A 22,136-nucleotide genomic window follows, 5' to 3' on the forward strand; every position below is an offset into this window, starting at 1 on the left:
ACACGGGATCTGAGTGTGTGAGGGGGTAAGGGGGGGATGTGAGCACTCACAGGGAATGAAGAGGACCTTGGGGCACATGGAGGGGAGAGGAGCAATGAGTGGGACATGGATAAGAACAGTGCGAGATGGAGGAGAGGTGGGGAGGTGCAGGTGGTCTTAGTGGGACAGTGATTGGGGTCCATCTGTGCATGGTGGTCTCTGAAGGGACATGGAGCCTGAACCGAGGTGTCTGAGGGGCTGGGGGGCCCAAGTGCTGGGGAGACTGGAGTGGGGGCAGGAGGAAGGGAGTGGGGGCAGGGAGCTGTGAGTGGGGCCGAGCTGTCCCCCAGGAGCCTTGCTGCAGTCCCTGTGCTCATCATTCCACCCTCATGGGCGATGGTTGGAGCCATGCTGGGAAAATTCCAGGGCACTGTGGGATCCTCCAGCTGCCCCTGGCAACAGTGTTGTGCTGCCTCCATCTTGGCTGCCCGGCACCACCTGGAGGATATCCTGCATGCCAGCCCCTCGGCAGGGGGGAGGAGGAGGAGGCATGGGAGAGATGGCCTCGGAGCTGGAGGAGCGTTTGTGCACGGCTGTACGGGACAAGCTGCGGCTGTGAGTGACCTTCCCCTCTGCTCCCCCCCCTCGGAGGCAACCGAGGGCTTGGCCAGGGAGCCAGCATGTCCCTAGTGCTCTGATGGTTGATGTCCCCATTGCCAGGTCCCCAGGGTGTCGCTGGGTGGGTGCTGGGTTCCCAGCTGGGGCAACCTGGTGCGTGTCTGGGCTCCATTTCCCCCTGCACCCCATCCAGAGCTGCCAGGACACTTGGGTGCTCACCTGCTCCCAGGTGGCTGTCGCATGGGTCCCCTCTGGCAGCAGGGCTCCTGCTGCCACCCTTGGGTGGGATCTACAGAGTCTGGTGGGACAGGGAGAGGCAGGGGCGTTCCCTGGGTTCTGATCTGAAAGCTGTGGTTATGCTGTGACTTTGTCCTTTCCCTGGGACGTTGCTGGGACGTCCTTTCCCTGGGGGGCTCTGAGATGGAGGAGATGGGAGAGAGGTGAGGCAAGAGCGAGCCAGGGGCCCAGTGCTGAGCCCCAGCTGGCAGTGTGGGTCCCCGGAGGTCCCAGCCATGCCAGGGGGGTGGGTGCTCTCCCCACCCAGCCACGATTATCTCCTTGTGACCTGCAGCAGGACAGTGCCGGGCTGGGGTGCCACCACACAGCTGCCCTCCACACGCTTGCTGCTAAAGAGACAGGAGATGGTGGAGGTGGAGAAGGTCCTGCAGAGGCGGCGGGAGGTAAGGGCAGCCCCCAGCCCTCCATGTCTCCCCTCCCTGGGGGTTGCTACGTGCCCTGGGAGATGTCCCTGGGCTGTGCCTGTCTCCGCTGAGGGTGATGCTCTCAGCACCTGGTGATCCCACAGGAGTTTCGGCAGAGGATGGAGCACCTGGCACGGCGCCGGCAGCGGCTGGGACAGCGGCAGGAGCAGCTCCGAGATGCCATCCTCAAATTTGACACCTTCCTCAAGGTACCGGGGCAGGGGCCCGGGCCGGGATGGCCACTGGGGTCCCACTGACACCATCCCCACAGGCTTCGGCGGCAAGGCAGGAGCGGGCACTGCGGCGGGCGAGTGCGGAGCGGGCACGGGTGGCGGGACAGGGGGCTGAGGCCGCCCGCCTGCGCCAGGAGCTCGGGGAGCTGCTGAGGCACAGGGACAGCCTGGCCCGGCGCCTGCGGAGCCTCCGCTGCTTCGGAGACTACTTGAGGGAGGTGCTGGCCAGCACGGGGCAGGTGAGTGTGGGGGTCCCCCTCCTGAACTGCCACCCTGCATGTCCCCATGGCCCTTGTCCCAATCCAGGGCTGCAGCCCCCCTACCCCTGCAGCCTCCTATCCCCTCCTGCTGCCCAGTTCCAGGATGTCCCGGCAATGCTGGCCCATTTTGTGGCACTGGCGAGGACACAGGCAGCCCTGGCACAACAGGCAGAAGCCAGGCAGGAGCAGCTGGCCCAGGTCCAGGCACGGCTCCAGCGGTACCAGGAGGAGGCCAGCAGTGAGCTCCTGCACACCAGCAAGGAGCTGGACCGGCTCCATGCACGCCTGGAAGCCACTCGCCATGATGTGCTCCAGGAGGTAAGGGGGAATGTGGTGTGCCTCAGGTTCCCCCCACCAAGGAGAGAGGCAGCAATATGGACCCCAAGCGTGATGGAGAGAGGAGATGCCCAGCCCAGTGGTGGTGGGAAACTGGGCTGAGCTGGGGGTCTCCAAATAACCAGAAAGCATCACCAGCAATTGCATGAGGGATGTGCAGCCAGGGCTCCTGGGACCCTGTCACAGCTAGGGCAATGCAGGGGACATAAGGCAGTGGCTTGGGGGGGAGGGAGAATGACACCCAGGGCTCTCTGTCACCCTCTCCCTCCAGGAGTCCCACTGGGCCCACATCCAGAATGTGGCTAGCCAGAAAACCCTGCTGCTGGGGCAGATCAAGCTGGCAGTGCTCAACCTCTTCCAGCTCACCACTGCGAGGCTCGGGGTTCCTGTGGACGTGGACCTGGAGGATACTGAGGCCCAACTGGACATGGTCAGTGCAGCCCTCTCCCCTGGGCAGTGGGGCTGCCAGGGGTACGACATTCATGTTCCTGGATGGCTGTGGCATCAGGCTGCCCTCTCCACAGGTGCTGCTCTGTATGCGGGACCTGGCTGCCATCTGTGCCGAGCTGCTTCCCAGGGAGCCAGGGCCATGTCTCCCACGCTTGCCTGCAGTCACCAGCACACGCCACAGGGGTGCCAGGGTGCCTCTGGGCCAGGAATAGCCCCCAGGGACAACTGCCTACTCCAGGGGCTGGGGGGAGGCTGCCTTGGCCAGCACGGAGCCACAGGACCAGCACAGAGCCACATGTCCAGACTGCTGGTATTTCTAAAGGTGTCTTGTGTCAAAATATAACAGTGCTGTGGCCCTGTGACACCTGGTTGGTTTAGAACTGCCCCTGGGGGTCCCCAGGGTGGAGAAGAAGAAATTACCCCCAGCACAGTGCTTGTAGCAAGGACAGAGGAGTCAGGATGCAAAACCAGACAAATATTTAATGTACCCTTCCCTGGTGCCCAGCCCAGGCCAGGGGCAGGGAGCAGCTGCTGGGTCAGAGCCCCCTCCCCTACACTCTCTTCCGCATTTTGCCCTTCTTGGTGGTTCCTGCCCGCCGCCCGAATGCCATCTGCCGCAGCTCCTGCACCCGCTGACGGTTCCTGGCCTTGAGGCGCCTCAGGCCCCCGCTCTGCAGGAACCGCTGCTTGGCCGCCTTCTTGCGCTGCTTCAGGATCTGCTGCTTGTTCTTCAGCTCTGATCTCACCTTCCCATGGGTGTGGGGCTGCCCCGGCCCTGCTGGGGGGACACAGCTGAGCTCAACTCAGGGGACAGTGACAGGGCCACGGGGCTCCATTGCTTTGCTCCCGGTACTCACCCAGCCCACGCCTGTGCTTCCCTCGGAGTTGCTGCCGGCCGTGGTTCTCATCATCCTCATCCCGCTCATCAACCTTGTATTTCTGCTTCCACTTCTCATAGCTGGGCCAGGGTGGGTTAAGGGAACGTGCAGTGGCTGCCCATCACTTGACTCCCCATCTCTCCACCCAGCGTGGACTCTGACCGCCCTTCCTTGCCAGGCTTCTGTCCCAGCAGGAGATGGACTCTTGGGAGCCACACGATGCTGTGTGGCTGCCAGAGGGCCCAGCTCTGCTCCCCCTCGCCCCCAGCCCTCACCACGGCACAGGCAGGATACAGGTTGTTCTTGTAGGAGCTGCTGATGTAGCGCCCGCTTTCCGTTCGCACCTTCTTCTTGTCCTCCTGGCCCGTCTGCCCCACAAACCGCTTCTTCTTGCGGTCCCTGTGAGAGAGGAGGGGGTAGTGGGACAGGGAGGTCAGACCCTCAGCTCCAATTCCACCCCTCGGCCCCTGGCCAGACCGCACTCACCACTTCAGCAGCTGCCTGTTCTTGTTGAGGTTGTGGTTTTCATCGCCCATGAGGTCCAGGACAGCTCCAGCCGCCTGCTGCTCGAAGGCGCTGCCCTCGCCTCCCACACTCAGCCTGCAAAGGGTGGGTGATGAGAGCAGCTCCCGGGGCAGGAAGGTGGCAGGAGCCCCCCTGGACTCACCCTCTCTCACTCTCGAAGTCCTTGGGCCGGTATGGGATGTAGAAGTCCTCATCCCGCTCTGCTGGATGCTGCGGCTTTTTCCTGGTGTTGTTTTCTCCATCTCGGCCCCGTTTTCGCTTCTGGCCCGCCACATTGGAGAAGATGTCCTGGAAGGGGAAGGTGGATGAAATAGAGGAGCCAAGTGCCCCCCCCCCATTCACTGCACCAGCCCCCAAGTCCCAGCATAGCTCAGGGGCCCTCGCCAAGGCCAACTCGCAGTGGCAAACCCCCCATCCCTGCCCCACTACCTGGAGGTCTTCCTCCTCTCCTCCGTCTTCTCCCTCCTCTGGCTCAGGGTGGGGTGGGCGCAGCCCCTGCCCTTGGAGAGCTGCTGCCCGCTTCTCCTGCTGCCCACGCTGGAACTTCTCGATGAGGGCACAATCATGGCGCCGCTTGGAGCGCATCACGGTGCTGGCCACCGTGCGGGATGTGGCGTTGATCTCAAAGATGGTCTGCTCCCGGGGTAGGGCAGGACACCACTGAGCTCACAGCTGGCTTCAGGGACCTGCCCTTCCACCCCAGCCCAGGCACCTCCTGCTTGAAGACAGGTCTCAACTCACCGCCTTGGACTTGTAGCTTTTAATGCTGTCCACCAACTTCAGCCTCTCCAGCTCCGTGTCTTCAAAGCGAGCACCTGGGGAAGGTGAGCACGGAAAGGGTCATAGATCAGCTCCGTGGTGATGGGAATAAGGTGCCCTCTGCCAGCGTCCCTGAAGCACTCACTGAAGAACGGGTGGATGCCCAGCTGGGTCATGTCCATGTCCTTTGCCCTCTTGATGGACTCGGGCGAGGGGCCGGGCCGGGACCTCAGGTACTGCTTCTGGGCGTTGTCGGCAACGCGGCGCAGGCTGCTCAGCTCCAGTGAGCCCTCGTGGTCTGTCACCAGCAGGCACTCCTCATCGTCCACCAGGCTCTGGGGGACACGGCCCAGGACCCCATCGGCATCTGCATCCCAGGGGACACTGTGTCACCTCACTGCTACCCACCCTGTGATCACTGCTGCCCACCCTGGGATCTGAGCCAGGACCCGAGAAGGCAGAGCTAACAGCTCCAGGGACCTTGGTGGTGGTAACCCTGCCCCCATTCCCCCCAGCTGCACCCCAGCAACACGAGCGTGTTGCCCCTCTGCACGAAAGCCACTGCAACCCCACTGCAACTCCAGCACTGGCCAGGGATAAAAGCCCAGTGGCCACATGGCCAGTGTCCCAGCTTGAACATTCTGCCCCAATGGCTGTGACTGGGTCTGCCATACCAGCGGTCATCTCCTGGGCTCCAGCGAGGACAAGTGGGCGCCCCAGGAAGAGGTGGAGGTCGAAGACATAGGGCATCTCATCAGAAGCCACCAGTGAGTAGGCAGTGCCACTCCGGCCAGCTCGGGCCACGCGACCTGGCAAGGGGTGGAAAAAGTGGGAAACCAGACCTAGAACCAGCCCAGCCTGCCCCCACCTGGGCAGGGACACCAGTGCTTCCAGAAGCCCCTGCATGTGACATTCAGCAGGTGGGTAGGGATGGTGAGGGGCTGTGGGTTACTGGAGAGAGGCAAAGGGGAGCCCCCCACAGAGTCATTGTAAAGGGAAGGCACCAGCCCTGCCCCCAAGAGCTCCCGTAGTCCAGCTGGGAGATGAGGAATCTTCCTGTTCCCCCTTTGTCCCCAGCCTGCCTCCTCATGTCACAACACAGTGACCTCCTGCCCCAAAGATCACCACCAATTCGGTGGCACCAGCACCAGCCCAGCAGGGTACAGGGATGAGAAAAACAAAGGACCAGGGACAGCCTACTCGTAGCCTCTCTGCCACCCTGAGGGGCCCCAGGCTGGAAGGACCCCTGCATGAGGCACCAGCACCCACCAACACGATGCAGGAACAGCTTGGCCTTGGCAGGGAAGCTGTAGTTGATGACATTGTCCAGCATGGGGATGTCAAGCCCACGGGCAGCCACGTCAGTGACCAGCAGCACTGGGCACTTGCCCTGGGAGAACTTGGCAATGTTGATCTTGCGGGCAGTCTGGTCCAGTGAGCTGTAGATGTGGGTGCAGTGGATGCCCTGAGCTGTCAGCAGCTGGGGAGGGGGAAGGAGACATCAGATCCAACCTGGGCATGCACCCTCAGCCAAAGGACAGGACCCCAAGCCTCCAGGGTGCCCATCTGGACCCCCAAATCCAACTGCCCTCCCTCCTCTCTCCAAGGGGTAGGTGGGTGCATTCCCTCCACCATCACACATGCTGTGATTTCTCACTCAACCTTCTGAAAAATAGATGGAGACTCCAGCAGGGATGTGCCCACAGATGCAGACCCTGTGTGGGTCTGGAAGGAGGCCCCAGGCATCCCCTGAAGCCTGCCCTTTGACAGGGGTACACACTGGGCACCCCCAAATGTCACTTGCCTCTTTGAGATATTCTGTGTGGTGCTTGGTGGCCACAAAGATGACTGTCTGGTCCTGGGGCTTCACCACACTCCGGAGCAGGTAGAGCAGCACGGCTGGTTTGTCATCCCCACGCACATGGAAGAAAGCCAGCTGTGAAGGAAGGGCAGAGCTGCAGCCCCATGCCAGGCATTGTCACCCTCTCTGTCCCCTCCTCACAAGCCTGGAGCCACCACAGGGCAGTTTGCAGGGGGTGTGGGGTGCAAAGCCTGTCCCCAAGACCCCCCCTGGCTCCTCTCACCTTGAGCTGCTCACTGAGCTTGGACTCCACATCCAGACGGATCAACATCGGCTCGGTGAGACCTGGGGGATGTGGGGACACAAGTCACAGGTAGGATGTGTCACTTGGAGCCATGGCTTGGGGACACCTGGTTGGCCCAGCTTTGTCCCAGCTTGGTTTCACCAGGCCCTGCTCAGCTGCAGCACTGTGCAGTGTCCCTGTCCCCAGGCTCTGCCCAGCTCCAGCCCCATCTCACCAGCCCGGGCAAACTCCACGAGCAGCTTGGGCAGCGTGGCTGAGAAGAGGACAGTCTGGTGGCAGTCTGGGAGCCGGGCAATGATCTCCTGGAGCTGCTCAGCAAAGCCCATCTCAAAGAGTCTGCAGGGGAGGGGACAGGGGACATGGCAGTGCCCGATTTGGTCCCTCCGTGCCCAACCCTGCCACCCCCCAGGGCACCCCAATCCCACATGGGGACCCTCAGGCCCTGCTGACCTGTCAGCCTCATCGAACACCACGTACTCCACGGTGTGCAACTTCAGCTTCATCTCCACTGCCACGTGCACCAGGCGCCCAGGGGTGGCGATGATTCTGTGGGGACAGAGCTGGTGACAGGACAGGGTGGAGGGGACAGCACCATCCTCACACCCTCCTGGGTGCTGATCTCACATCTGACCCAAAGACCAGATAGAGACCCCCTTGTTCCCCACAGGGAGCAGGGGAAGATGCTCCAGGGAAACACAGTGGCACATCCATCAGGCTGCAGACAGCAGTGATGTCCCCAGATGGTGGACGGCTCTTGGGGGCTGTTTCCCCACCAGGTCCCCTCCCTGCGTCCCCACTCACATGTCAGGGTTCTCGTGCAGGGCAGCAAACTGGTCCTCCATCCTGTCAGAGTGGGGAAGAGGCTGAGGAAGTGTTGGGCTCAGCCCCTCAGTGGGTTTTTGGGAGGCTTTAGGGAACAGAGGATTGATGGGGACATGGGGACAGCTTACTTGTCTCCTCCCAGGATCAGGGCTGTCTTCAAGCCTGTGAACTTGCCCAGCTGTGGGGTGAGAAAGAAACACAGCAGAGGGGCATTAAAACCAAACAAACTCCTTAGCCCCCTTGTCCCCACTTGCCCCTGTTGTTGTCCTCCTGTACCTCTTTGGTGAACTTGAGGGTCTGCAGGGCCAGCTCACGGGTGGGTGAGAGCACCAGAGCACGTGCCCCGGCTTGGCTGGGAGCCTTCAGCCTCTCAAACATGGGGATGAGGAAGCAGGCTGTCTTCCCGCTGCCCGTCCGCGCCATCGCCACCACGTCCCGGCCACGCAGGATGGCGGGGATGGCCTGTGGGACACCACCCCGCTGTCACTGTCACTGTCACTGTCCCACCAGCCCGGGACGGGGTCCTGCCACCCTCTGAGCTCACCTTCCTCTGGATGGGAGTGGGCACCTTGTAGCCCTTCTTCATGATGCCCTTGAAGACGGGGTAGCTGAGGCCTGCGGGGAGGTCAGTGAGGGGTGTGGGCGAAGGGGACAGTTGTCCCTCTCGTGGGGACAGCCACCCCTGCCCCACACTTACCCATGGACTGGAAGCCTCCAGATTTCTTCTTCTTCTGGTTCTGGGCCCGCACCATGGCCCGTGTGTCCGGCTCAGCCTCGGCGCCATCGTTCTCCTCGGCAGCGGGGAAGGCGGGCAGTGTGGGGGCGGCGGGGACCTGGAGAGAGCAGGGGGGGGACACGGCTGTGGTGGCAGTGTCCTGGTGGTGCTCTGCGCTGCCGGCCGGTCCTGGGGACACCGGTACCGGGACACCAAGCCTGGAGACATGGGCTATGGAAACAGCAGGAAGGGGATCTGGAGGCACCGGTACTGGGGACAGTGGTACCGGGGACATGGGCACCGAGGACACCGGTACCGAGGATGGGCCCACGGGACAGCGGTACCGATCGCAGTGGGGACGCGGAAACCGGGCACAGCGGTGCTGGGCATCAGGGGACCCCGGCACATGGGGACAGGGTCAGCGGTACCGGGCCAGGGGACAGTGGTACCAGCCGCAGAGAGGGCCCGGGCACAGCGGCTCAGGACACACCGGTGTCACCGTCCCCTGCCGTGTGTTCCCACCCCCCCATCCCGCTCCTACCGGCGCTACCGGGGGCTGCCGCTGCGCTCGTGCCGCCGCCATCTCGGTGCGGGCGGAAGCTGCGGGACGGGGCGAGGCCGGAAAGGGCGGGGCCCCGGTGGCGCGCGCGGACATGCGGGGGCGGTGGCTCCGGTACAGGGGGATGGAGCGGCAACCGGGCCGGGAACCAGGAACCACGGCTTGGCCGGTCCAGCATCCCCTCCGTGGACGAATCGCTCTGCGGCAGCCCCGCGGGGTACTGCCCGCTGCTTTCCCGCCGCCCTGGGTGGTGGCCCAAGAGCAGGTGAGCGGCGGTACCGGTCCGCAGCCCTCGGCCCGGCTCGCACCCCGTGAGGTTTGGGGTCGGTGGCCGCGGGTCCCTGGTGCAGGCAGCCCGGCAGTGCCCCCCGGTCTTTCCGGGAGGGTCTGGAGCCCACGGGCCAGGGTTTGTCCCCGGTACCGAACCCGCCCCTCTCCTCGCCCTGTGCTCCACGGGACCCGGATGGGTGCCCGGGCGGAGGGCAGCCCCTGGGGTGGGACAGGAGGGGTTAGCTCCACACGCTGCTCGGGAGCCCCCCGGGACCACCCGGGGGAACACGTCCTGCGGCTGCGAACTCCTCACAGCAGTGTGGGCTCTGCGAGCCGGGGGTCCGGACCCTTCCCAGCTCGGCGGGTGGGCTCTGCCTGGCTTCAGAAAGTGGGAATTCAGTCTGGTGACCTTGGGGACCCGGGGTCTCCCCTGTCTGCAGACACCGGGTGGGCAGGGTGCTCCCTGCTGAGGGGGCAACAGCAGCTCCGCTTGATTGTCCAGGGCTCAGACGTGGAAATGAATCTGCTTCCTGCTGTCCGGAAGACAGGACTGCCCCCAGCATTGGTCCAGGACCCATCCAGGAGAAGGACCAGGCCCAGGTATGCCCAGGGTGTAGCTTGGGGAGGGACAGGCAGGACTTGTGGATCCCCCAAGAAACAGGGGGTGATCCTGGGGTGGAAGCCCCTGGCCAGGGCATGGCAGGTCCAAGGGGAGCCCTGCTGAGCACCTGGGGGGAGAGGAGAGTCCTGATTCTAACCATGGACAGTCCTGGGATCACTTGGTCTGGAGGGGGTGGCAGGGAGTCTCTGGTCCCTGGGAGCCTGGAAACTTCCACACAAAGGGAAACGTTCCCTCAGACCCATCCCAGGACAACCCAAGTCAGGTGGAGGGCATCATTCTGCCCTCAGGAATGATTTTCCTGTCACTTCAACAGCAGGATTGAGCAGTTGAGGGCACTGAAGATGGGAATGCCAGCTCAGAGAGACACTCCTGGTCCAGTTCCATTGGCAGAGCAGAGAGGAGAGGATGGATTTGGTGCTTATTTCTTGTCCTCACCCTTTGAAGTGAGGAGTGTCTGAACAAGCAGGTTTTCTGGAGGTGGGTGGCAGCACAGGTCATGGCCATTTCCCTCACGTCCTGTTCGCTCTGTCACACTCCTTGCTCCTCCCCAGCCCAGGAACAGGAGGTGAGCACAGAGGATTTCTCCTTCAGGGCCAGGCCTTTTCCTGACACAGACAGCATGAGCTCCAAACACCTTTGTGTTCGTTTGGATCTTCCCTCTGTGGGCAGCCCTGCTGAGGAAAAGGCCACCATGGCTCCAAGGGTTGGATGGGGCTGTGCTGAGCAGCAGGCTGTGCTGTCTGACTGTTCCTGTCACCCAGCTGATATTCTGGGAGCTGGGAAGGGCCAGGCTGTGCCTGCAGAAGGCCAGGGGTGGGTGGTTTTGGTGGCACTCAGCAAGGATTTATTCCTTGCCCAATGTAGCAGTGAGACAGGAGGAGAGGGAGAGTTGTGGGGTGCCCTGGGAGATTAGAAAGCAAGAACAACCTGAAGGTAACCTGACAAGGGGAGGGTCCTTGTGATGAGCCCCAGGCATTCAGGTCCCTTCCTACACTTGGAATTGATCCAGCAGCTCTTTTTCACCTGGTGAAAACTGGAGGGACATGAAAGCAATTGGGGGGTTCTGGGAAGAGGACTGGGGGTTGGGGTGAATCTGAGCCTGTTCAGCTGAACTGGGACGTGGGCAGAGCAACTTCTCTCAGAAACACCAGTGTGATGTGGACACTAGATGGAGACAAGAGGGTTCAGGATTGAGAGGAAAGGCAGAGCCTGTTCCCTAGCAGCAGGTGGATGAGTCTGAGCCAGTGAATAATCAGCAAACTGAGGCATCTGCCCCAAAGTCTGGGCAGCAGAGAGCTGCTGAACCTGAAAGCAGGACACACAGTGCAGTACTGGAGTGACTGGAAGATGTAACCTCTTCAAATGAAGAGAGGTTTATCTGAAAAACAAGTTGGTGGTGGCCAGGGTTGGTGGGTTTATCCCCCCTGTGCTGTGCAGGCTCCAAGGAATCACCAGGGGAAGCTGGAGCCATTGCATCAGGCACACACTTTCCTGTCCCACAGTGTCCCGGGGTGTCACTGAGGGCTCCAGGAGGTCAGAGCTGCCACTTCCTCACTATTTACACCCCAGAGGACAGTGTTGGTTAAAATATAAATGAGCTGCTTGGATCTGATACTTGGGTTCTCACATTTGATGCTTTCTTGCTGCTCCCCTCTCTTGTTGTCCCAGAGCTGTGCAGACAGCTGGGGCTGCTGTGGGCTGTGCTGCCTGGGGGAGAATCACTGAGTCTGAATCAAAGGAAGTGGGAAAAATGTTGGGTTGTTTGCTGCCTCCAGCTCTCCCCTTCCCAGTGTCCCTGATGCTTAACTTGGGTGAGAGTGGGGACAAGGGCTGGAGTCACCACTGGGACTCCTGCCTGCTGCTGCTTTATCTCTTGGTTTTCTATCTGCTCAGCACTGCCATAAATCACACTTTTCACCTTTGACTCAACCTTGACTCCTTGTCTTGTGTCTCAGCAATCTGGAAACTGCTCAGCTTGCAAAATCAGCTGTGCTACCAATGTCTATAAAAGATGTGGGCAGTATTTTGTGTGGGCAGTGTTACTTTTGCTCTGCTGAACTCACCCCAGCTCCCTTGTTTTACAGCTCACACCTCAGCCAAGTTGCAGCAGCCTCCCAGCTCTGCATTCTGGCTGTGTGCAGCCTCCCCAGACTGGACAGTGCTTTGCAGAGGTCTCAGCAGCACTGACTCAGTGGATGGGGAAGAACAAGCAGTCCCACGAGTGAGCTTCTTGCTGGGTGTTTGCACTCGTGTTGTTACAAAGCTGCTTTCCCCCACAACCAGCAGAGCATTGTGCTGGAGCACACTCCAAAAAACAGCCCCTTGCATCCTGCCAGGAGCTGTCAGGAGCCAGGTGATGACCCAAAGCAGCCTGACCTGATGGCACTGGGAGAGGTTTCATCTCCCCCTGCAGTGCCTGAGCAGTCTCAGTGTTCCTGTGTGCCTCTCCACTGAGTTGTGTTCTTTGGTGCTGAGTGTCCTGCAGGGAATCCTGCAGCTCCTGTTGCTGCTGTTTCACAGTTCCCTGCTGGGTCTTTGGGTCTTTTTGAAGCCTGTGGGTCAGGTCTTGCAAGCTGTGTTTTTCTCATAAAGCCAGCTCAGTAGGATGACAGAAAAGAAAATCCCACTGAGAAGGAGAAGGGGCAGGGAAGTACCAGGTGGGCAGAGGAAAGGCTCATTGGGAAAAACGTTGGGAATTTGAGACTACATCTCTGCTCCAGTCACAAGGGGGATGCTCCAGCTGCCTTCCTACCTCTTTGTAACACTGACAGCAGTTGTGCTGCTGGCCAGTTAGCTCAGTTGGTTAGAGCATGGGTTCCTGCAGAGATGGATGCAACTGTGGGTGATGTGATAAAAACTGTACGAGTGTGAAGATGCTGTCATGGCCCCTTGTCGGGCCTGGGTCTCAGCTATCAAGAGAACATCTGAGAAACTGCATTCACCCCTTTCTCCTCGGACAGATGGAGGACGCCCCATTGCAGCCATTAAGAGGAGACGCCCTCCTATGAGACAGAATCGAGAGAAACAGAATTCAGTAAGAGGAACCCTATGTGCACTTCTGTGTGAGTGTGGAGAGGACATCACACAGCACAGGCACAGCCCCCAGCAGAGCCTGGTTGCTTTTTCAGGCTGCATGATGCTCAGGGACTCTCCTGGGGGGCTGAGAAATGCTCCTCCTGGACGGAGGGACAGATTTATTCATTACAAACTGAGCTGCTCCCTTCCAGCTTGAGAATCGACATCACAGATGGACACGATCCTGGGGTCTTGTTTTGTTTCGCAGAGGGGGCCTTCGGCTCCTCCTTTGCTGTACTCGCTGGCCCTGGGCCGGGCCGGACTCCCCTCCCCAAGGGCCCAGACACTCTGCAGCCATTCACACCCGCCCAGAGCTCGGTGGGGCCTGGGTAGGGCCGGGTTTCCCTCCGGGATGGGCCCAGGGCTGCCGGGGTAGGCCCGGACTCCCGCCGCTGCCCCGCCGTTGCTAGGTAACCGCTCCCCTCTGACCTCGTGGGCGGGACATCGGCACAGCCAATGATAGCCCGCGCTCCCTCCTGACCCCGCCCCTTACCCCGCTTGATGTGAGGCGTTCGTCACCCACCAACCCCTCGGGCCAATCATCGCCCCCGCTTTCCCGGAGAGACAGCGCCGCTGCCCAATGGCGAGCGGCAGGAGGAGGAGAAGGAGGGAACAAGTCGGATCCTCTCGCGGGAGCGGCGGTGGGTGGGGCGGAGCAGGAGCTGAGCGCGGATTGGCGGGACGGGGAGGAGGCTCGGCCAATCGGCGGGGGCGGGGCGGGCCCGCGCGCGCGGGCGCTGGGGAGCGGTGTCGCAGCAGCGGAGGTGCCGGTTCGGGGGGGGCAGGTTCGGGTTCGGGGGGGACCGGTTCGGCGGGGGCGGGTTCGGGGGGGACCGGTTCGGCGGGGGCGGGTTCGGGGGTGGCCGGTTCGAGGGGGACCGGTCCCTGGGCCTGTAGGGCAGTGGGCAGGGGGCGGTGTCAGCCCCCAGGCTGCCCCAGGGCTCCGCGGAAGCCGGGAGGGGGCTGTGGGGCGGGGGTGGCGGGGCCAGGCCGGGCCGGGGCCTCCAGAGAGCGGTGAGAGCCCCGTCCCGGTGTCCCTCTGTTCTAGGCCGCGGGAGGAACCCGCTCCTGAGCGCTCCGTCTGCTCTCCAGCCCCGGGTGTCCGCCGCCAAGTCTCCCGGCTCGGCCCGGTCCCGGTCCGGCCTGTTGCTGCGGGAGATGCGGCCTCCGCCGTGACTGCCTCCTACCCTCACACGGCCCACAAGGAAGGAGACGGGGACGGTGACAGCTCCCTGGTGACACCGGTGGCCGTGATTGTTTCTTTTCTCCACCTTTTAAAGCAGCCCCTGACTGTGACAGTGTCAGCAGCCGGCAGAGCAGCCCCGGGGAGCTTCATGTGTGCAGACCCCAACCGGACTCCTTTTCTCACTCTTTCCCTTCCCCACCTGAAGTCGGAGCGTGTTGGCACAGGAGGGGACAGAGCCATGTCTGATGGGGACACTTAGCACTGTGCTGGCACCGGGTGCATCCCACCTGCCTGCTCCTTGTGCTCAGCAGTTGGGACTTGGTCAAGAAGCAATTTCTTTGCCTTCCGTGCTGTGCTGTGAGCCCTGCACTGGCTGGAAGAGGCAGCTCGGGCCTGGCTTTTTTAAATTCAGCTTTTGCATAAGCACTGCCTGAGCTGGTGTCTGGTGAGCTGCCAGATCCTGTCATTTTTTTGAACTGTGGTGTCCAGAGATGGGCACCCATCCCTTTATTTCCTTATGGTTAGAAGACTCTCCTGATGGGAGACTTTCAGGGAAGAGTTTTTGACATAAGCATTTCAGAAGTGGAACTGAAAAAAGTGTCATCTGAAGCTCTTGGAGTAGGAGCCTCTGGAGGGACAGGATGGCTGTGAGCATGGATGATGATGTTCCCCTCATCCTCACCCTGGAGGACAGTGGCAGCAGTGCCTCGGCCCCTTTTGGTGACCTGGATCAGGAGGAGCTGCCTAATGAAAGTAAGATTGCTGGGTGGGGGTTTCCTGCGTGCTGTGCTGGCCTGGGCTGCCGTTCCTTCTGTTGTGGCTTCTCTTCCCTCTGCTTGCTGGGACCTGAAGCTCTCAGAGCTGTCACTCACCTCACCCCCTGAGAAATTCAGGTCAGGAAGGTGCTTGTTGTGATGCTTGGTTACTCAAGGCACCTGTGTGGCACAGGGCAAAAGACTCTCAGATGGTTGGGTCCTACTGACTCTGTTTCTAACACATATTTTTGTGGTTTCTGTGACTTCCCTGTCCTTAAGTTCAACTCCCCTCCCACGTGTTGCTCCCCACTGTCTCCTCTTCTTGCAGTGCCCCCCTGGCCTGAGCTCTCAGGTGCAGCAGCTGCAGTGCTGCAATGGAGCATTTCCTAGCACCACAAAATCTCTGTCCTTTGCAGCTCTTGCTTTGCCTGTTTCTGGTTTACATTCTGATTTTATTTTGGTTTGTTTTGGGTTCTTTTTGCAGTGAGATACATATTGATAACTCCTTTATTTTACTGCTGTCAAAGAGCCTGCAGTACTCTCAGATGATAGGGGTTCAGTGGGACAGGGCCAGTGTTAGGAGGGGGAAAACAAAAGCCTCCAGCTCTTAGCAGCAGTGCTTTTTCTCCTCCATCACCCTGCAGCAGGTGAGATGGGAGCAGCAGATGTGTCTGAGCACGTTCAGTGAGTTGTTGGTTTGTGTTACTCCTCGTGGAATGTATTCAAGCAGTTTTGCTCAACACATCTGACTTCCAGCTGACATTGCAGGTGGATGCTCAGGTCCTGTGGACCTCTTCAAGCTGCCACGTTTGTAACAAGGACTTGTTTTCCAGGCCTGGCATCTCTTTTTTTTTTTCTCTGCATTATACCTTCATTCCATGTCACCTCTGTGACTCTGCAATTTGATTTCTGTCTTGCAATCATATGGGTTCCCTTTATTTTTGTGTCTGTGACTCCTGAGCCAGTAGCTAGTTTCTGACAGTCACGATTTTTCCTTCTCCTCCTCCAGTCCTGCAACACACATCCCTGCCTAAATTGCCCAGCTGACATTCCCTAAGCTGTGCTGCATCCTTGCTCCACTGCATCTGTTTGTCTTTTAAAGTTTACCCCTCTGTTTTCAAGTTAAATAGAAAAGAGAATGCTTCTATCATCAGGGAGTGTATTTATAGGCTTTCTTGTGACTAATTTTAATCACTCTTCTCTCATCTTTTTCTCCTCTCTGCTTCCCATCCCTTTAAAGAAGCTCTGTGAGGTTTATCATTTGGTTAAAGCCAGCACGGTTGTGTTAAAGCACCAGGATCAGAGTGAACACAGTTTGCTCCCCTTGAAATATGGGGAAATTATTTAGGGACCAATTTTGTGCTTCTTAAAAGATGACTTTGTGGTTTTTGAGAATTAATTTCCTGGAATTCTTTGAAGGACGTGGTGCTGAAGGACTGTGGGTTTGGCTGGAGGTTTTAATCCCTGTTAAAGTTGAATTTGCTGAAAAATATAAAGCTTATTCTCTGAAGGTGATGCTGGATGATATGGAGCCTTCTGAAGTCAGTGGGTGCAGTGAGAGTGGGCTGAAGGATTAGGAGAGGGAGGCTGGCACCAACAGCTTGAAAGGCAGATTTATCTCTGAGAAGCGGGAAGCTTAAATCAGGGAGTGAGCAGACAAGGGCAGTGCTTGGGGAAGGAAGTGTGTCTGAAAAACTGAACCTGGAGCCCAGCTCTCCTCTTTCTGTACAGGGAAATCTGCTGTGAAATGCAGAAAAGCTGTGTCTCGTGGAGGCTTGAAGAATTCAGATGGTTCCTCTCTGCTCTGCTGAGGACTGAAATGACATTAGCAATGATGTTGTGGGTTTAGTCACAGGCTGGCTTTTTCAGGGAAAAAAAGGTTCTGTGAGCAGTTCCTTTCAGGAGAGGAAGAGCCCACCAGGGAAATGATGAGGGCTTGGGGATGGGGGAGACTGTTTTCCTTCTGGTTTTGTCTTCTTTATGCCTAAACTCTGGTAACAATCACAGGTCACTGCACCTGCCCCTTGGTGTGGTGGCAGGCTCAACACCAAGCTTTTGTTGAAGTGTCCCCCCCAGATACCAGCTGGGACTGGTACCAGTGCAGTACCCCTCCTCCTCTCCCCAGGTGCCACTGAGGGAAAGCCAAAGTGAGTGCAATTGCCTGGAAGCTAAATCAAGCCTCAGAGGTTGATTATAGTTAAGTTTTACTCCTCTTCTGCTGTGTCACAGACCTCTCCAAATTGTGATCCATATTCCAGCCTCATGCTGGGTATTGGTGTGGTTTCAGTAGAGTGACTCTTACATTTTTAAAGGACCTTCTTTTGCTCTTTTAATAAAAAAAGAAAACAAAACCAACTTGATCCATCATGTGGGTTTGTTCAACCAGGCCCTTGGATAAACAAATTAGTAAGTTGGGGGTCTTGGTACTGATTGTCTGGTTATACAGACAAATTACTGGGTTGAAATAAGTAATAACAGGGTTTTCTGAAAGCAAGGCAGTTACATCTGTAAAAAGAAAGGCCTGAAGTGCAACTGATCCTTTCTGGATCCTGCAGAAGAGAGGGCTTCTGGGTAAGTGAATGCCTTGGAGTAAGAGTAAAAAGAAAGCTAAATGAGAAAACTGTGTGGAAAATTACATTCTTAAAGAAAACATCCAGCTGCAAAAATTGATCTCCCTAATCATACAGCTCTGAAGCACTTAATGGGAGAAAGTACTTGCATGGGGAGGAATATTAAAGCTCTGCCTTCCTTGGCTCGTGGTGGGGTACACGTCTGCCAGGGAGCTCCTGATTGCAGCCACAGCAGAAGGTCAGAGTCCTGCAAAGTTGCTGGGAATTCAGACTGCATCCAGAAAAACGTGGTCCCTGTGGTGCCAGCGTTTCTCTGACTACAACATGAAGTTCTGTTATGCTGAGTAATTTTTCTTTCAAACTCCTGCAGCTGAAGGAGACCAAGAAGCACTTTAATCACTTGAATCCACCCTAATTAATACGATGCTGCCCTTCCCTGGTACGGCCTATCTGAGAATCTCCAAGGGCTGCACACCCTCTAATTACTCTTCCCAGCACCTGTCTGAGGTGAATGACTAATGCTAACTGAATTGCTGCAGAAAGCAGAATTGGGGATACAATCTTTTCCTGACCTTTCCCAAAACTGCCTACTGGAAACGGGTGAGGAGCAGCCTGGGCTTAGTGCTTGCCTGTCCCTCACCCAGATTGGTGAGAAGCATTCACACAGGCTTCTCAAAATACCTCCAAATACATGTTTTCTGTATACAAAGGCATAGCCTTGAAACTCTGGGACAGTGTCTCTCCTTGAGCTGATGGGAACTATAAGCAGTAAACGAGTGCACATTGATTTATCCTGTATTAGATCAGATCCAAGATTCTCCTTTGCCTCCTGCATGGAAATTGCTGTAGCCTCAAGTGGAGTTGCAGTGTGTTCAGAGCAGAAAGTACAGCTCAAAGTGTTGTATGGGGAACAATATGATATTGTGTGTCTGTTTCTCCCACACAATGGGTTATGGCAAGTGGAAGAAGTCATCTTTAAACTCTGGGTTTTTACAAGAAAGCGACTGCACCTGCTATTGAAGTAAAAATGAATTACTGCCTGGAGGAGGGAGGGAACCACTGCAACAGCAAAGTGGGATGTTTTCCAGAAGGACTGTTGGAAAATGGGAAATTATAACTTTGAATGTTGATGTTTCAGCTGAGCCTTAACCAGGCCAAGTGTCTGCTGCCCAAAGAGTCAGGGTAAGAGCCAGCCTGGCCTGCTGCATTTTAAAGAATTCTTGAGACCTGTGCCCTGATGCCTGGGCCCTGCTGTGATGGAGAAGGTGGCCCAGAGTGTCTAAAGAAAATGACATTTCCCTGTTGGTGTGGCTGGAGGGGCTGCCCAAGGTGTCCCTGGTGAGGAATGTGACTTTGGCCAAGGAAAGCAGTGAGTGCTTCCCAGACTGTTGGTTGTGCCTCTGAAAGGGAGGTGGGGTGTGTGGCTGTGGGCTGTGCCCCTTCCCTGGCCTTCCTGCTGCACCTCAGCCCCTCAGGCTGCCAGCAAAGCTGCTGAGGGAAACTCAGCTGATGGGTCTGAACACAGAGCCCGATTACAACATTAATGGACATTGTGTACAACAAACACATTTAAGAAAAAAATTATTCACTGCTCCACATGTAGACATGCTTCTGGAGGTGGCCCAGGACTGTGGGCAGTTGATGGTGTTCTATGAAACTTGTGAGTAACCTGGATTTGCAGATTCAGGAATAAGTGCAACCTGAAGTGATATAATTCCTTTCTGTCTTGGATCTGGTTCCAGAATGAGTTTGTATCAGCAGGGGAAGTAAATCTGTCTGTACAATCCACAGCTTCAGCTCATACGGTCATGGAGTCCCTAATCTTCAAACACCTCTGTTGCCTTCTTCCTGCTGCAGCTTGCTTTTGAGCTGTCTGTGGATGAAAGAGAACTTCAGGTGTAAAACAAGTGCAGGCTTTCTGGTGGGCTGAGAATAAGTAAATAAAATCCCTGACCTGTGGGCAAAGGCTTTAACCCCACAGTCATGGAATAGCTGTGCTTCTTGAGGAGCTACTGGGGTTGCTGTGGAAGCATTCTGGCTTTGCTGCCTTTGGAGGAAAACAGGCTTTTGAAATGTCAGCTAATAGGTTTAATAAACTCTTGGGGATCTGTAGTTTTTGAGCCTTGTCTGAAGGTCAGGATTTTGAGGATGGTTATTTGGACTTGGGCACTCGTTAGGAAATGCTGTTGCAAATAGATGGGAAGAAATAGGGGATGAGGGAACAAGCAAATCCTTGCAATGGACCTGGCAGATCCCAAGATCTCTGCCAGCCAGGCTCTTAACCAGCCTTTTGGATTGTCTGGTGGCTTTCTTGGATGCTGTGCAGGATATTTTCTGACGTCGTGGCTCCGATTTGCCTTTAATTAGTTTCAGTAGCTGTGCTTCCACTGCTGCCTTCAGAGGTGAAGCATGGCCAGGATGTGGGGCTGGGATCTCATTTTCAGGAGCATCCCAGTCCTGCTCCTTTTCATACCAGGGATACATCAGTTCACCTCACTGTGGTTAATGTGTCTCATCTGCAAAGCACAGATTACACCTTTCGTGGTTGTGGAGAGGTAGGCTTCATTCCTTTGTTATAAAGAGGTGCTGGTTTGCATTGCTGTGCATGATTTATTTTTCTTGGTATGTACCTGCTTAAAATTTCTATAGAGAGGCATTTTTTTCTGAAGCAGAAGTGGTAGTTCAGTGCTGGATTGTTGTTTATGCCTCTGAAAGTCTCATTTCTCCGACCTAACAGCCTTGCAGTTTGCAACTTCTGCCAGTGTTTTGCTAATCCTTTCCTGGCCTAGATGATTTATAATGAATGTTTTAAGCTAGCAAAGCGAAACAAAACTGCCTCTGAGATGAGCGAGGGCTGAAAATCTTGGAAAGAGAAATGAGCACCCAAACATAAGGAGATTATTGTTTTCTCCTTCACCACAATTCGTTTCCCTGGGTGATGAGCTCTGTAAACTCAGGGGAAGGAGGAAAATGCTGCTTTTTAGGAGATGTTGGGTGTCTTTCAGTATGATGTTAGAAACAGTGGAAAATGTGTTTCTGCTCTTAAGTTCCAAATGCATCATCCTCTGGAATCTCATTTATTCTGGGAATTCAGGTTTTAAGGCACAACCCACTGCTTTGGCTTTGCTGAAATATTTCCCATACTGAGAGGCCAGAGTTGGCACCTTTTGAGTCAAGAGAAGCAGCACTGTGCTGTCCAGAGCTCCCAGAAGCATTTGTACTGAGACATTCTCAACGTGACTGGGTGAACGTGGTACCTGCAGAAGAAAAATCACAAGCAGAGTAAAGTACCAGGAGGTGTTGCAGGCTGCAGTTATCTTGTGGTTTTTTTTTTTTTCCAAGCCTGCCTTGTTTTCTTAGCCCTGCAGGAGACCCCTCTGCACAATGCACACATTGTGTGTTTCACAGTAGGATGCTTTGTCAAACAGAATCTCTGCACTGTTGACTCTTTGGAGCAGTGAAAAAAAAAAAAATCCGAGTGATTTGGTCTTGAATGCCCCATGCTGTTCAAATCTGAGCGAGTACAAGTGTATACAAGGTAAAGACCACTTGGGTTTGTGTTCCATTATCCTGGAGTCAAATGGTTCTTTCTCCTTTGTCATCTCCCTGCAGCACTGGGGATGGAGCTCATCTTTCATGCACACTTGCTGTAAATTTGGGAGGATGCTGCAGTGGGGGTTGAGGAGTCTGGAAGCTTCTCACTTTTTTCATTAAAAATGGAATAATCACCTTTATCTTTGAAGGAGGGAGCCCCTTCCCTTCTTGTGCCTCTTCTTTAGGACCCAGTTTGCCTCTTTTGGGGGTGAGAGCAGAAGAAAGGGGCAAACTGAGTGTTTTCCTCCCCGAGCTGATTGCTGTGGTTGAAAGATGACGGGTGGGGGTAAGGGCAGGTGCTGCAGCATCAGAGGGCTTTGCTTTTCCACCAGGTGATCCCGGAGCTCTAGAAGATGTTGAGGAGTTTGAAAGTGTTCAGGCTGCAGTTTTAAATCCACAACTTTCCAGCTCGAACCGGTCACTCAGCTGCCACAGCTGACTTGGGAACATTTGGCTCAGGAAGCGGAACAACAGTTGGAAACAAATAGTGATTGGTTTTTTCATGACTTCCCAGGGAACGCATCAGTTTGTTTGTTCCCCCCCCTCCCCTTATTTTTGTGATTCCTGTGGATTTTTAAGGCACTGTAGATGCAGGATGTTTGGTTTAGCCGAGCTTGCTTACTGGCAGATGAAAATGAGCAAAGGCTGAGCATGCTGAGTTCACTCATCATAACCCATCCGATGCTTCTCAGAACTTCCTTTGCCCTTGGTATCTTCACCGAGGAATCCTGCCTGCTGCCGTCAGCCCCCCTGCCTTGAAATCCCATTTTACCCATTTGAATGCTGTAAGAAGTGCTGTATAAACTAAACAGGAGCATCTGTGAAGTGGTTAGAGTTGTTGTTGATTGCCTTTTCCTTATTGCCTTCAGGGGATTTCAGCTTGAATTTGCTGGAAGTAGAATTTATGAGCCAGAACACTTCATTTCTGATCCTTAAGCTGGGAAAAGTGTGGTGAATTTGATAGGTCTGTCTCTTGCCTCCAATGTCTCTGGCTTTTGATCTGGACCTTGTAGGGCTCTCCCCGTGTCTTTGGCATAATTGCTTTTTTTTTTTTGCACGTTGAGAAGATGCCTGGTTTTTAGATGACTGCTTGCTTTATGGAGAGCTGGAGGAGCAGCTTTCAG

The 22,136-nt window shown here is 56.4% G+C and overlaps 3 protein-coding genes across 6 annotated transcripts in view; 2 read left to right on the forward strand and 1 right to left on the reverse strand.

The window, feature by feature from the left end:
• The first annotated feature begins 538 nt into the window (after positions 1-538).
• CFAP73 (cilia and flagella associated protein 73) lies at positions 539-2,789 on the forward strand. Its single transcript, XM_030460711.1, has 7 exons — positions 539-594; positions 1,169-1,277; positions 1,403-1,507; positions 1,570-1,770; positions 1,888-2,109; positions 2,399-2,557; positions 2,652-2,789. Exons 1-7 carry the CDS (start codon positions 539-541, stop codon positions 2,787-2,789), a joined length of 990 nt encoding a protein of 329 aa, XP_030316571.1.
• Positions 2,790-3,037: 248 nt separating this feature from the next.
• DDX54 (DEAD-box helicase 54) lies at positions 3,038-8,984 on the reverse strand. 2 transcript variants are annotated; one of them, XM_030460738.1, is made up of 20 exons: positions 8,923-8,984; positions 8,364-8,499; positions 8,211-8,281; positions 7,943-8,128; positions 7,795-7,844; positions 7,646-7,687; positions 7,295-7,390; positions 7,059-7,180; positions 6,824-6,885; positions 6,544-6,675; positions 6,009-6,219; positions 5,414-5,548; positions 4,885-5,106; positions 4,722-4,795; positions 4,410-4,613; positions 4,123-4,268; positions 3,942-4,055; positions 3,750-3,854; positions 3,435-3,535; positions 3,038-3,352 (listed from the first exon to the last, which is right to left on the reverse strand). In XM_030460738.1, exons 1-20 carry the CDS (start codon positions 8,962-8,964, stop codon positions 3,129-3,131), a joined length of 2,475 nt encoding a protein of 824 aa, XP_030316598.1. In that variant the 5' UTR covers positions 8,965-8,984; the 3' UTR covers positions 3,038-3,128. The 2 variants fall into 2 exon arrangements, with proteins under 2 accessions (XP_030316598.1, XP_030316597.1); XM_030460737.1 differs by having other exon boundaries at positions 3,038-3,355.
• Positions 8,985-9,098: 114 nt separating this feature from the next.
• The window catches only part of TPCN1 (two pore segment channel 1), a 49,720-nt gene continuing 36,682 nt past the window's right edge, over positions 9,099-22,136 (forward strand). For 2 of the 3 annotated variants that reach the window (XM_030460361.1, XM_030460362.1), the window contains exons 1-2: positions 13,626-13,671; positions 13,956-14,846. In XM_030460361.1, coding sequence (XP_030316221.1) covers positions 14,735-14,846 — 112 coding nt within the window. In that variant the 5' untranslated portion in view covers positions 13,626-13,671; positions 13,956-14,734. Of the gene's footprint in view, positions 9,206-13,625; positions 13,672-13,955; positions 14,847-22,136 lie in introns of those variants that run through there. The other variant, XM_030460363.1, reaches the window with a different exon arrangement.

The sequence above is a fragment of the Calypte anna genome, chromosome 15, assembly GCF_003957555.1.
Source record: "Calypte anna isolate BGI_N300 chromosome 15, bCalAnn1_v1.p, whole genome shotgun sequence".
NCBI classification, from domain to species: domain Eukaryota; kingdom Metazoa; phylum Chordata; class Aves; order Apodiformes; family Trochilidae; genus Calypte; species Calypte anna.